The sequence below is a fragment of the Panthera uncia genome, chromosome E1 (assembly GCF_023721935.1).
Source record: "Panthera uncia isolate 11264 chromosome E1, Puncia_PCG_1.0, whole genome shotgun sequence".
In the NCBI taxonomy this organism is placed as follows: Eukaryota; Metazoa; Chordata; class Mammalia; order Carnivora; family Felidae; genus Panthera; species Panthera uncia.
Genome location: NC_064814.1, coordinates 58,480,465 through 58,492,891, shown reverse-complemented (window position 1 = coordinate 58,492,891; position 12,427 = coordinate 58,480,465). Strand labels below are relative to the sequence as shown.

Sequence of the window (12,427 nt, the reverse complement as noted above, 5' to 3'; positions counted from 1 at the left end):
CCCCTGCTCCCTCGGCCAGTGAGCGAGGGCCCACGGGGAGGGCCGGGAGGGGCCCGCATGCCCCTGCTTCATTCTCTGCCCCGGGGAGGGCCTTGGAGGCGCTCAGAAGAAGCTTGTAGGCTGAGGCACCGCCTCAGAGCAGGTGGCAGCCTTCTGGGTGGGAGGCTCCGCAGGGCAGCTGGAGCTCAGTCTCGTCAGAACCTCAGGCCCCCGAGCGTCTCGCGCTGGGCTCCGGTCTCCGGGCCTGGGGTCGCCGGCAGCGCTGAGACCACGGGAGGAGCCACTGCCCCGCTGGCCTTGCAGCTACGAGAAGTCGGACACGCACCGCTTCGAGGTGCCCAGGATGCTCTCGGAGGACCCACAGTCCCTGGAGCTCTACGTCAATAAGATGAAGGACAAGTGAGTGTCGCCGCCAGGTGGTGGGCAGACGCAGGGTTGGCCGTGGTGCCCAGGGGCATCCTGCCGCTGCTTCCCTCGGGCGGGTGGCGGGGGAGGGGGGGGGTGGCTTGGAGCATGAGGCATCCGTGCTCTCCTGCAGAGCTGCGCCCTCCTGGCTGCTGGTGGCGCTGGGGTCCCGGGGCTCCTTTCCAGGGTGTGCAGGCCCTGAAGGGGATCGTGGGCTCCCCCCAGGACCCTGTGGAGGTGGTGGGCCCAGTACCTGGAGAGCCAGGCAGAGATGGACGCCGCGCTGCACTACTACGAGCTGGCACAGGACTACTTCTCCCTGGTCCGCATCCACTGCTTCCAGGGCAACATCCAGAAGGTAGACGCCTCTGGGGCGCCTGGGGGCTCAGTCGGGTAAGCCTCCTGTCTCGGCTCAGGTCATGATCTCATGGTTCGTGGGGTCCAGCCTCGCGTCGGGCTCTGTGCTGACAGCTCGGAGCCTGGAGCCTGCTTCCGATTCTGTGTCTCCCTCTCTCTCTCTGCCCCTCCCCTGCTCACTCTCTGCGTCTCTCACTCTCTCAAAAATAAATAATCATTAAAAAAAATAATAAAGAAGGTCGGACGGGGCAGGGGGCAGGCCTGCCGGGCATGGAGAGGCAGAGACATGGCCCCAGGGCTCCCTGCTCTCTTTCCAGGCTGCTGAGATCGCAAATGAGAGCGGAAACTGGGCCGCGTCCTATCATCTGGCCCGCCAGTACGAGAGTCAGGAGGAGGTGAGGCAGGCAGTGCACTTCTACGCGCGCGCACAGGCCTTCAACAACGCCATCCGCCTGTGCAAGGTAGGCGGCCGGCCGGCGTGCAGCCCCTGGTGGCTAAAGCCGGGCAGGTGGGAGGCTCCGTCCAGGTCACTTCAGAAAGAGGAGAGAGTTGTATCGCGAGGCCCTATTCCCCACCCCGGCCTGTTTCCACCACGCCCGCCTCACTCTGGGCGCCGGGAGCGTCCACCCCTCATCTGCCTGCCGCAGCCTCCTTGGCGGTGTTTGCAAAAGCGAGCACTCGGGCTGGCTTGGCGCTTGGGGCCTGTGCACAGCAAGGAGGGACATTCTGAGTGGGCGAGAGTGCCCCCGCCCACCCTGGAGAGCCCTCGTGTCAGATAGGTCCTACAACATTGTTAATAGGAAGAGAAGGGAGCCCCCCCAGAATTCTGTGTGCGGACCCGGGGAGACATTCGACACTGGAAACCACAGTCATGTAGACCAACAGCGTGCCGGGCAGGGACGGTGGGCTCCTCGGGCGCCCTCAGCACAGTGCACAGGAGGCCTGGCGACCCCGTCCCCGCAGGAGAATGGCCTGGACGACCAGCTCATGAACCTGGCCCTGCTGAGCTCCCCCGAGGACATGACGGAGGCGGCGCTGTACTACGAGGACAAGGGCGAGCACGTGGACAGGGCGGTGATGCTGTACCACAAGGTGAGCCAGCGGCCGGGTACCCCGGGGCCTGCCGCCGTGCCGGGGGCGCCACTCGGGCGTTCTCGGGACCTGGGGCCTGGGCGGCCGCTCAGAGTGCCCCACCATCCACAGGCCGGCCACTTCTCCAAGGCTCTGGAGCTGGCCTTCGCCACCCAGCAGTTTGTGGCCCTGCAGCTCATAGCGGAGGACCTGGACGAGAGTTCGGACCCCGCCCTCCTGGCCCGCTGCTCGGACTTCTTCCTTGAGCACAATCAGTACGAGAAGGCGGTGGAGCTGCTCCTGGCCGCAAAGAAGGTACGGCCTGGGGCCCCCGCGTGGCGCCCACTCAGGCACCGAAGCCCGGGGCCACCTTTTCCGGACACGGTGGATGTAGCTCTGCCGTCTCTCATGGTTACGGTTTCACAAGGAGGCTGTGGCTCTGGCCTGTCCTGGGGGTGTTGGAGCCTGGGAACGGGCTCACCCGTGCAGCCCCTTCGTGAGTCTTCACGTCGTAACCAGGGCGGCATGCTCGTCCTTTCCGTGTGTGCGGCAAACACACATGACATCGGATTTAGCATCTTAGCTATTTTCTAAGTGTGTTTAAAAAGTTTTTTAGGTTTATTTATTTGAGAGAGAGAGAGCATTCACACACAGGAGGGGCAGAGAGAGAGAGAGAGAGAGAGAGGGAGAGGAGAGAATCCCAAGCAGGCTCCGTGCTGTCAGGGCCCAGCATGGGGCTCAAACTCACGAATCATGAGATAATGGCCTGAGCCGAAACTAAGAGTCAGACACTTAGGCGACTGAGCCCCCCAGGTGCCCTGCTCTTTCTGAGTGTCGAGTGCGTTGACATTGTGGTGCAACCTCCACGTACCTCCTTTCATCTTGCAAAACCGAAGCTCTGTCCCCCTGAAATGCCAGCTGCCCATCCTCCCCTAGCCCCGGCACCCGCCGTCTACCTCCTGTGTCTATGAATTTGACGACTCCGGAGACCACACGTAAGTGGAATCGTACAGGATCTGCCCTTGTGGGTCCGGTTTATTTCACTGAGTGTCGTACCGTCAAGGTTCATCGGTGCTGTAGCAGGTGTCAAAACCTCCTTCCTTTTTCAGGCCAAGTAGTACTCCGTTCCGCATAGGCAGTGCCTCGTGTTTCCCTGCCCTCGGACACTGGCTCGCCTCCACCTCTTGGCTCTTGTGAATACTGCTGCTGTGAACACGGGTGTACAAATCTCTCTTCAACCCTGCTTTCAATTCCTGCAGGCACTTACCCAGAAACGGAATTACCAGACTATCTGGTAACTCGGTTCTAGTTTTTTGAGGACCCTCCAGACCGTCTTCCACAGCCGCTGCCCCAGTTTTCATTGCCAGCAGCTGTGCACAGGGCTCCTATCCTGCCACGTCCTAACCATCACTTGTTGGTAGCGTTTTATAGACAGCACTCTCAGGCGTGTTGCAGCCGTACTCTAAGTAGAAGGCTTGTCCCTGATAGCCACTGACTGGAGATGAAGAAAACTGTTAGCCATGCGAAATCAGCCTGTCCAAATTGAAAGTTATTTCTTCCTGAAGCCAGAATTGTGCTTGTAGCACGTGCCTCCCTGGTGAGCGACACGAGAATTCTTGCCCAAGTAAGAGGCACGTGCCGGGTTCATGGCCAGACCCAGCAGATAGATGCACATGTCCACCTTCCCTAAGGCAGCCCCAGGCCTAATCTGAGTCAGCAAAAACACCACAGGGCTTTTTCTAGCCAGATAAGTGGATTCTGTAGTTTCACAGTGAAACCCAGATAAGCCAGAACAGCCGGGGAAAATTTGGAAGAAGATTAACGAGCGGTGACGAGGCCCCAAGATTGTAAAATGCATCGGAGATAGAACACTTGAGGTCGAGTCCACGAGCAGGCCTACAGGTCAGTGGAAAATATTAGAAAACCCAGAAGGAGAACCATTTACATAGGCACATCTAGCAGGTGCTGAGGAGCACTTCACAACCGGGGGCAAAAGGTGAACCGTCCGCTCAAAGGGGTTGATGCAACGAGGCAGCCACTTGGGAAAACACGCAAGTAAACCCTCTTCGTCTCCTGTGTCCCAGTAAGTTCCAGATGTGTCTACGATTTAAGTGTCCCAGTGAAACGGCAGCCAGCACCGAAAGCCACGGGACGTCTCGTACAGTCTGAAAACACAGAAGGTGTGTTCTGAGTAGGATTCAAAACCCAATGGGAAAGACTCATTGATGTAACCAAATATAAATTTGAAAATAACACATGGAAAAAAAACACCATAAAAGAGTAAAGATAAATAATAAAATGAGAAAAGATATGTTCTACCTCTATCCCAAAGTCTCCTGTTCCTAATATGTATGGAGTTCCTATAAACAGTAGGAAATTTACCAGCAACTCACAAGGAAAGGACAAAGATTGTGGACAGTTTCTTTTAAGAAGGAAATGTAGATGGGAACGCCTGGGTGGCTCTGTCAGTTAAGCATCTGACTGTTGATTTCAACTCAGGTCATGATCCCAGGGTCGTGAGTTCGAGTCCCATGTCAGGCTCCTTGCGGATGGCTCGGATTCTCTCTCTCTCCCCTCCCCCCCAAAATAAATAAGTAAACTTAAAAAAAAAAAAAAAGGAAGGAAATGTGGGTGGTTCCAGAACATCAGATTCTTAGCCTCGTTTGTAATAAGAGAAATACAAATCAAAACTCACGGAGATCCCATTTGCCCTGGATTCCACCCATGAAGGTGAAAAGGTAAGCAAACCCCCTGGATTGTTGTGGGACACAGGTGTGCTCGGGCAGGACAGGAACGCGGCAGGCACTGCCCGTCCCGGCCCGGGATCAGTCCCAACAGCGCACCGGCAGGCAGCGACGAGGCAGGTGTGCACCTGCGGGCGGGGCGGCGAGGAGCCAGCGTCCTCTTGTGGTGGAGCACCGCTCAGCCATCCAAACCACAGAGGTGGCATCTCCTCCAAGACCTGCCCTCAAGTGGAGGATACAAAATTTCCCTTACATTTTTAAGAAAATTAATTCAAACCCTTAACTTAAAAATTTGAGAAGAATCGTGGAAGAAAATCAATTTCTGGCTTCTCTTTCCTCCCACAAGCAGGACAGTGTGCTCTGGGGCTCCCCCGGCCCCCCCCCCCCCCCCCCCCCCCTCCCGGCGCCTTGCAGCACCACGAAGCCCTGCAGCTCTGCCTGGAGCAGAACATGACCATCACCGAGGAGATGGCTGAGAAGATGACCGTGCCCAAGGACTCCAAGGACCTGTCTGAAGAGTCTCGGCGCCAGCTGCTGGAGCAGATCGCCAACTGCTGCATGCGCCAGGGCAGCTACCACCTGGCCACCAAGAAGTACACGCAGGCGGGGAACAAGCTCAAGGTGAGCACGCCCGCCGGCGGGGTGGCACCCACGTGCCCGCGAATCGCGTCTCCGCTTGCCCCGAGTTTAAGCGAGTTTAAGCCCGACAGACTTTCCCTGCCCGGGCTTGCCTGCGTCCTGCGGGGACCAAGGAGCCCTGAGCTCCCTCTGGTGGTGAAATCCTCGTGAGCCTGCCTGGCGCTTCCCCGTCTAGGCCATGAGAGCGCTGCTGAAGTCGGGGGACACGGAGAAGATCGTGTTCTTTGCGGGCGTCTCGAGGCAAAAGGAGATCTACATCATGGCTGCCAACTACCTGCAGTCCCTGGACTGGCGGAAGGAGCCGGAGATCATGAAGACCATCATCAGCTTCTACACCAAGGGGCGGGCCCTGGACCTCCTGGCCAGCTTCTACGAGGCCTGCGCCCAGGTACACGCCCTCCGCCCGGTCCCCGGTCCCCCCCGTCCCGGGGCGGCTCGTGGACCCCCGCGGGCCCTGACGGGTCTCCTCCTTGCAGGTGGAGATCGATGAATACCAAAACTACGACAAAGCCCACGGGGCGCTGACCGAGGCCTACAAGTGCCTGGCCAAGGCCAAGGCCAAGAGCCCCCTGGACCAGGAGACCAAGCTGGCTCAGCTGCAGAGCAAGATGACACTGGTGAAGCGGCTCATCCAGGCCCGAAGGTGCGTTCACAGGACGGCTGCACCTCGGACCCCACGGAGCCCCCAGGCTCCCCCTCACAGCTGGGAACCAGACCCGGGTGTCACATGCAGCCAGCGCTCAGCAGGGAGCCCCGTGAGCCCTGGGTGGGATGCGTGGACGTCATGTTGCGTCCTTCACACTAAGCTCCTCCTGGGGAATTCTCAAACCTAGGTGCATTCCCAGGCCAGTTCCAGAAAAAAACAGAGAAGTCTGGGGTGGGGGCAGTGAGGCAGATGTGGGTCAGGAGAGCATGTGTGTGAGGGGAGCCCGGGGCCTTCTAAAGTGTGTGCAGGGCTCCAGCTTAATGGTTGGGAGCCGGCGGGCCACCACAGCACCCAGGGGTGCGGGGACAGTTTGAAGGGCGCTTGCAAGTAGCAGGTTGTTGCTGTTTTTAGGAGAGACCATGTAAATTCGGACATGATGCCAGTTTTTATCTCCTGGCAACCCACCCGGCTTTGCCAGGAGCCTGCTATGTGGGCAGCAGGGCTCGGCTTATCCCTGAACCAGTACAAGCCTTTTCCTCATCTGGGAACAGGCTTTTAAAAGAAAAGTTGCAAAAATATTTTGAACCCTTGTACAAAGTGGGGCTCCCTGCTTGGATACGTAAGTTCTGGAATATCTGCTACGCCTGGGCCGCGGGAGGGAGAGAGCAGGACATTGGGAAGCAAGGAGCAGGGCACCCTGGAGCTCCTTCCTGGTCCCCCCGCCGCTTACACCACCCCTGTTCCGCGACGGACCCCGGACCCCAGCGTGTCGCGTCCAGCGCGCCGCTGCGCTGGTCTTCGCTGGTGCTCACCCCCTGCCTGCCCTCCTCGGGCAGGGCGCCCTGCATCCCCCTGCATCGGTGTCCCCTTCCAGACTGGTGGGCCGGCAGGGATTGGGGTGACAAGCTGAGTGTAGCCCGGTAGCGGGAGTGCGAGCTAGCCCGAGTTTCCATTCAACGAATCGGTGAGTTTATGAATGAACTCAGTAATGAATCAGTTTAATTCATGGGAATTAACTTCACAAAAGTTTCGCGCCGCCGACTCCAGGAGCTCCTCATTCAGGTGGGTTGGCTGCTCTGACCCCTGTCCCCTGACCGCGGCCGTGTTCCTGCTCTGGGCAGGACATATGCCGAGGACCCTACGGAGGCGGTCAAGCAGTGTGAGCTGCTCCTGGAGGAGCCCGAGCTGGACAGCAGCGTCCGCGTCGGGGACGTCTACAGCTTCCTGGTGCAGCACTACCTGCAGACGGAGGAGTTCCGGGCGGTGAGGCGGCGCGGGGGCGGGGCTTCCGGGGAAGGGGGCGGGCTCCGCTTCGCGGCCGCCCCCGTCCTCTGAGCCGCAGGTGTTTCTCCTGTGTTTGATTTTTCAGCCTTTTTTATTTGGAATAATTTCAAACTGAGAATTACAAGAATAAGAGAACCCACACATAACCCTTCATCAGATTTGGCAGGTTTAAAAATTTTGCTACATTTACTTACTCATTTTACGTGTGTGTTTTCAAATTTCTATTTTCTACCTAACATGGGTATTTTTCTGAGCGCTCTGAGAATCGCAGGCGCCCTGCCCTCCCCGCTTGGTTCGCAGACACTCGGGTAGATGCCCAGGGCTGGGATGGTGGGGTTGTGTGGTAAGTGTGTGTTTAACGTTTTAAGAAACTGCCAGACTTCTTCCTTTTTGTAGTGTCTTTTTCACGGTTGGTTTCAGGGTTATTCTAGCCTTATAAAATGCACTGGGGAGCATGCCCACCTCCCGTATTTTCCAGAAGAGTTTATGTAAGATTGCTTGATTTCTTCCTTCCTTGATAGAATGCCTACCTGAACCCACCTGGCCTGGAGCTTTCTTTGCGGAAGGGTTTCGGTAATTCATTTTAGCAGAGCACTTCTCAGACATTTTGGTGTCTGGACCCCTTTGCACTAGGAAAGTTATTGAGGACCCAAAGACCATTGGTCTGTGTGGGGCGCACCTACCAGTATTTACTATTACCCAATAAAACTAATGTAAAAATATTTGTTAATTCACTTAAACCCGTGATATGTTAACATAAGTAACATTTTCACTGAAGCAATTTTATATTTTTTATATTTTGCGAAACAAATTGAGTGAGGAAAGTAGCACTATGTTACATTTCTCCAAATCTCTCGTCCAGCTAAATCCGATGGGATCAGTTTCTGCTTTTGCACTCAACTTGGTGAAATAGGGTTTTTCTTAGCTGAAATATATGAAGAAAATGTAGCCTCACAGCAATACGTAGGCGAAGGGGCCTCTTCAGACACGTGCAGGCCACCTTTGATGCTGCGCCACAAGTCAACAAGTGGTAATTCTTTTTTTTTAATGTTTATTTATTTTTGAGGACAGAGGATTTGAAGCAGGCTCTGTGCTGAGAGCAGAGAGCCCAATGTGGGGCTCGAACTCACGAACTATGAGATCATGACCTGACCTAAAGTCAGCTGAGCCACCTAGGCGCCCCAGGTGGCAATCCTCAAAAGTTAGTTGCGATGTTGGAATGCTGTTGTATTCTGTCACGTTTAAAACTCGATGGTCTGTCTCAGATCTTTTACACACACATCGTTTTATGACATCATGTTGTTTGCGGAGTTGGAAGATGTTGACACATTTCATTATACGTATCACAACACCATATTTGCAGAAATCACCACCAGCCTCGTCAGAAAATACGGCATCGGGAAGACGTCCGGCTCGTGGTGGCCAATACGCAAGGTTTCTGAAATCCTTCCGTTTGAAAGCTCAGATTTTATCCTTGGCAAAACTATTGCCTGTTCCTCTTTTCCTTGATGTGGTGGCCCCTTGGTTCCTTTTTGAGACAGTCTGCCACGAACCCGAGTCTGAGTAGCCACGCTTACCTGCAGTCACGTTTACAAGTAAAGGCGGTATTCTATGCGCGAGCGGCCACTTTTGCTCACGACCTCCAAAGCTGTGCCTCGTCTCCGCGCACGTTCGGTACGACCTGTCTTTCACTTCCGCCGTCCTGGTGGGTGCGTCGCGGTAGCTCATGGTGGTTTCAGTGCCCCTCTCTCTCTGACCACCGGTGTCGCGCAGCTGCTCATAGGTTCGTCTCCTCCTCCAAGTGCCCGAATCCTCCCCTGTCAGTTTGTTGGGGGTCTGTCTTCTCAACGTTGCTTGTGGCCCTTATGAATTCTGGGGACCTTTCCTTTACCAGCGTGTGACCTCTAGTGTTTTCTCCCTGTCTGGGGGAAATTCCCTCCTGTCCCTCTCTCCTCTCCTTACGGAACTGCAATGATCTGTGTATACTATCCCCTGCTTCAACTGATGGTCCTCTTTTTTTTCCAGAATTTTCTCTGGTTTTCATTTTTGGTGGTGGCTTTTACTGTTGCTTCAAGTTTACCAGGCCTGTTCAGTACTCTGATGTTGCTCCTGGGCCTGTATTACACCTGCTGTTATAATTTTCCCCACTAGTAGCTTCTGGATCACATCGAGTTAGTTCCCTTGTCTTTTCTCTCGAGTTTGGTCACATCTTGTTGTTGTTCCTTACGTCTAGCAGTTCCTGGACATTATGGATAAACCACCATAGAGACTCTGGATTTTTTAGGTTCCTTCCTTCCTTCCTTCCTTCCTTCCTTCCTTTCCTTCCATCCTTCCTTTCCTTCTTTCCTTTCCTTCCTTCCTTCCTTCCTTCCTTCCTTTCCTTCCTTCCTTTCCTTCCTCCCTCCCTCCCTTCCTCCCTCTCTCCTTCCCTTCCTTCCTTCCAGCATTGCAGGTAGCAACAAGAGCCTCTATGCTCAGCACATCACCTGGGGCTGGGCTTGATGTCAGCCCCTGTCCCCACCACATGCAGCATGTGCTAGCTAGGTTGACCAGAGAGCCACGTTCATGCTCAGGGTGTGGGCTCCCCTCGGTGATTGTCTTCTGACGTCTCCTCACTTCTGGCTGCTGCAGTTGACCTCAGTTCTGGTTCTGGTTCTTCGAGTCAGTGAGGGTGGGTTTTCTATGTGACATTCAGCTTCCCACAGTGGCCCTTGTTTGGAGCCTGTGGGACTTAGCAACCTTAACTTAGAAGAAATAAACATGAGTGGTGAGGTGGACAGGCCTAGGTCTCCTCCGGGCAGGGAAAGAAGGCCCCTGTCACTGCTCCGGTGTCTCCCATGCTCCCTCGCACTCACCTCGTCACCACGTCAGAGCCCAACCCTAAGGCCCCTGACCCTGGTCAGTGTCCTCAGTGGCCAGGACATCCAGGAGCACTTCTGTCTTTGTCACCCTTCAGCTGTGTCTGGTGACCGTGCCTGCCTTCTGGAAACTGCTTCCTTGCCCGTGCCGACACCAGCTGTGCACACGGAGGGTGACGCCCCTGGGCCACAGTGCAGCCCTGCGGTCTCTGGCAGACCCCACCCCGGGGGGGCACGCCCTCAATTCCCCTCGCTGCCGAAGCTCAGAGCCCTGGCATTGGCCTTGGCCTGCCTTGTGCTTGTGTCCCGTGAGCCCTGCATGGTGCCTGGGTCACACAGGCAGTGGACACATTCTCAGGAAATCTCTTCCTGTGCGGGTGTCCCCCCACCTCGCTTGAGAATGCCGGAGGGCTTGCATTCTGCCCATCCTCCGTCCTTCCAACACTCATGGCTCACCTTTCTACTTTCATCTTTCTCTCTTACTTTTTATATCTTGGTTCTGTCTGCTCAAAATAAAATTGCTCAGGAAATTTATCATATTTAAGAAATGCTAAGATTAAGGGCACCTGAGTGACCCAACCTGTTGAGCATCTGACTTCAGCTCAGATCATGATCTCATGGTTTGTGACTTTGAGCCCCATGTCGGGCTCTCTGCTGTCAGTGCAGAGCCCGCTTCAGATCCTCTGTCCCCCTCTCTCTGCCCCTCCCCCCGCCCAAAGCAAACATTAAAAAAAAAGAATACTAAGATCTAGAGAACCTGGTTGGCTCAGTCAGTTAAGCGTCTGGCCCTTGATTTTAGCTCAGGTCATGATCTCACAGTTCATGAGATCAAACTCAGTGTCGGGGTCTTTGTGGACAGTGTGGAGCCTGCTTGGGATTCTCTTTCTCCCCTTCCCCCGCTCACACACGTGTGTGCTCTCTCTCTCTAAAAATACACTTTATTTATTTTTTAAATGTTTATTTGAGAGAGAGAGAGCAAGCAAGGGAGGGGCAGAGAGAGAGGGAGACACAGAATCCAAAACAGGCTTCAGGCGCTGTGATGTCAGCGCAGAGCCCGACATGGGGCTAGAACTCACGAGCCTGATCATGACCTGATCCAAAGTCAGACACCCAACTGACTGAGCCACCCAGGTGCCCCTCAAAATACACTTAAAAAAAAAAAATTAAGATCTGATCTTTCCCATAAACAGTTTTAAAGCTCCTAGAAATTTTGATCACATCTGAGCTGATATGAAGTGTACCTTGGGAGTGGGCCTTAGAAGCCACATGGGACCCTGTTCCTCCCCTCATTCTTGTGTGTGGCCCTCCCTGTGGGTGCAGCAGGTGTCAGCGGGTGCAGGCAGGCCTGGGCAGATGTGAGCAGGCATGGGCAGGTGAGGGCAGGTGTGGGGCAGGCGTTGGCACGTGTGGAAGGGGGGACAGGTGTAGGCAGATGTAAGCAGGCACAGCAGGCGAGTGGCGGGCCTGGGCACATGTGGACAGGTGTGGGTCCTCGAGCACAGGCCGCTCACAGGACTCTCCGGGGCAGCTGGCTGGACCTGTTCGGCCGGGAGTGCTGATCACAGCTGACAGCATTGACAGAGGCTTAAAGTCGGACACCTTGGAAAGGCCGTGCAGTCACAGACAACTGCCCTGTTGGGAAGGTGTCCCTCACCACCTGGGGCGGGTGCCCAGGAAGCTCCGTGCCCCGGACTGAGGGGGTGGCTCCCCTGGTTCTCGCTGTGGACTAACCCGGTAACGGCTGTCCCCACCCAGGCATACAGGTATCTGGAGGAGATGCGGAAGAAAGTGCCCTCCGCCAACATGTCCTACTACGTGAGCCAGCAGACCGTGGACGCCGTGCACCGGGGCCTGGGCCTCCCTGTGATGCGTGCCATGTCCGGGCGGGTCCACCACAACAGCGTCGACGACCGCAGAGAGGCAGATGAGGAGGTGCAGGAGGAGGAAGAGGATAGCGAGCCCTGACAGCCGCTGCTGCTCCCCCAGAACTTGCCAGGGTTCATGGCAAGAGCCTGACTTTCTCGTTGAAATGACAGCTGTGTCTGACACCCCAGGGCACCGGCTGTCCTGCTCAGAAGGGGCCTTGAGGTCCCTTTCCTGCCCAGGGACTTGGTTCCTCTTCTCCAGGACCGTCTCCCCAGCATAGTCTGTAAAGCCTAAAAACCTTGTGGAACTCGATGGACTGCAGATATTAGCGTGTTCACTGCGCCTCGTCCCAACACCCAGGCGAGTTCCAGGAGAGCACGTCTCACGGCTCCTGGCAGGACACGCCATCCCTGACCATGGGGCCCAGCGTCCACTGGAACAGACATAGGGGTGGCCAGCACGGGTGGGGGGGGGGGGTGCAGTTCTCTGCACGAGGCAGCCTGGTGTCTCCGTCCACGTGGGCGTGTCCCATCACCAGCCCCCACCGTGAAGGGCTG

The 12,427-nt window shown here is 55.9% G+C and overlaps 1 protein-coding gene across 2 annotated transcripts in view; it reads left to right on the top strand.

Moving 5' to 3' along the window:
* IFT140 (intraflagellar transport 140) overlaps positions 1-12,182 on the top strand; it is a 34,484-nt gene extending 22,302 nt beyond the window's left edge. Inside the window, exons 4-13 of one of the 2 annotated variants that reach the window (XM_049637240.1) lie at positions 304-399; positions 631-763; positions 1,080-1,223; positions 1,726-1,854; positions 1,966-2,148; positions 4,992-5,198; positions 5,392-5,604; positions 5,693-5,859; positions 6,984-7,125; positions 11,760-12,182. In XM_049637240.1, coding sequence (XP_049493197.1) covers positions 304-399; positions 631-763; positions 1,080-1,223; positions 1,726-1,854; positions 1,966-2,148; positions 4,992-5,198; positions 5,392-5,604; positions 5,693-5,859; positions 6,984-7,125; positions 11,760-11,969 — 1,624 coding nt within the window. In that variant the 3' untranslated portion in view covers positions 11,970-12,182. Of the gene's footprint in view, positions 1-303; positions 400-630; positions 764-1,079; positions 1,224-1,725; positions 1,855-1,965; positions 2,149-4,991; positions 5,199-5,391; positions 5,605-5,692; positions 5,860-6,983; positions 7,126-7,231; positions 9,500-11,759 lie in introns of those variants that run through there. The other variant, XM_049637241.1, reaches the window with a different exon arrangement.
* Positions 12,183-12,427: the final 245 nt, after the last annotated feature.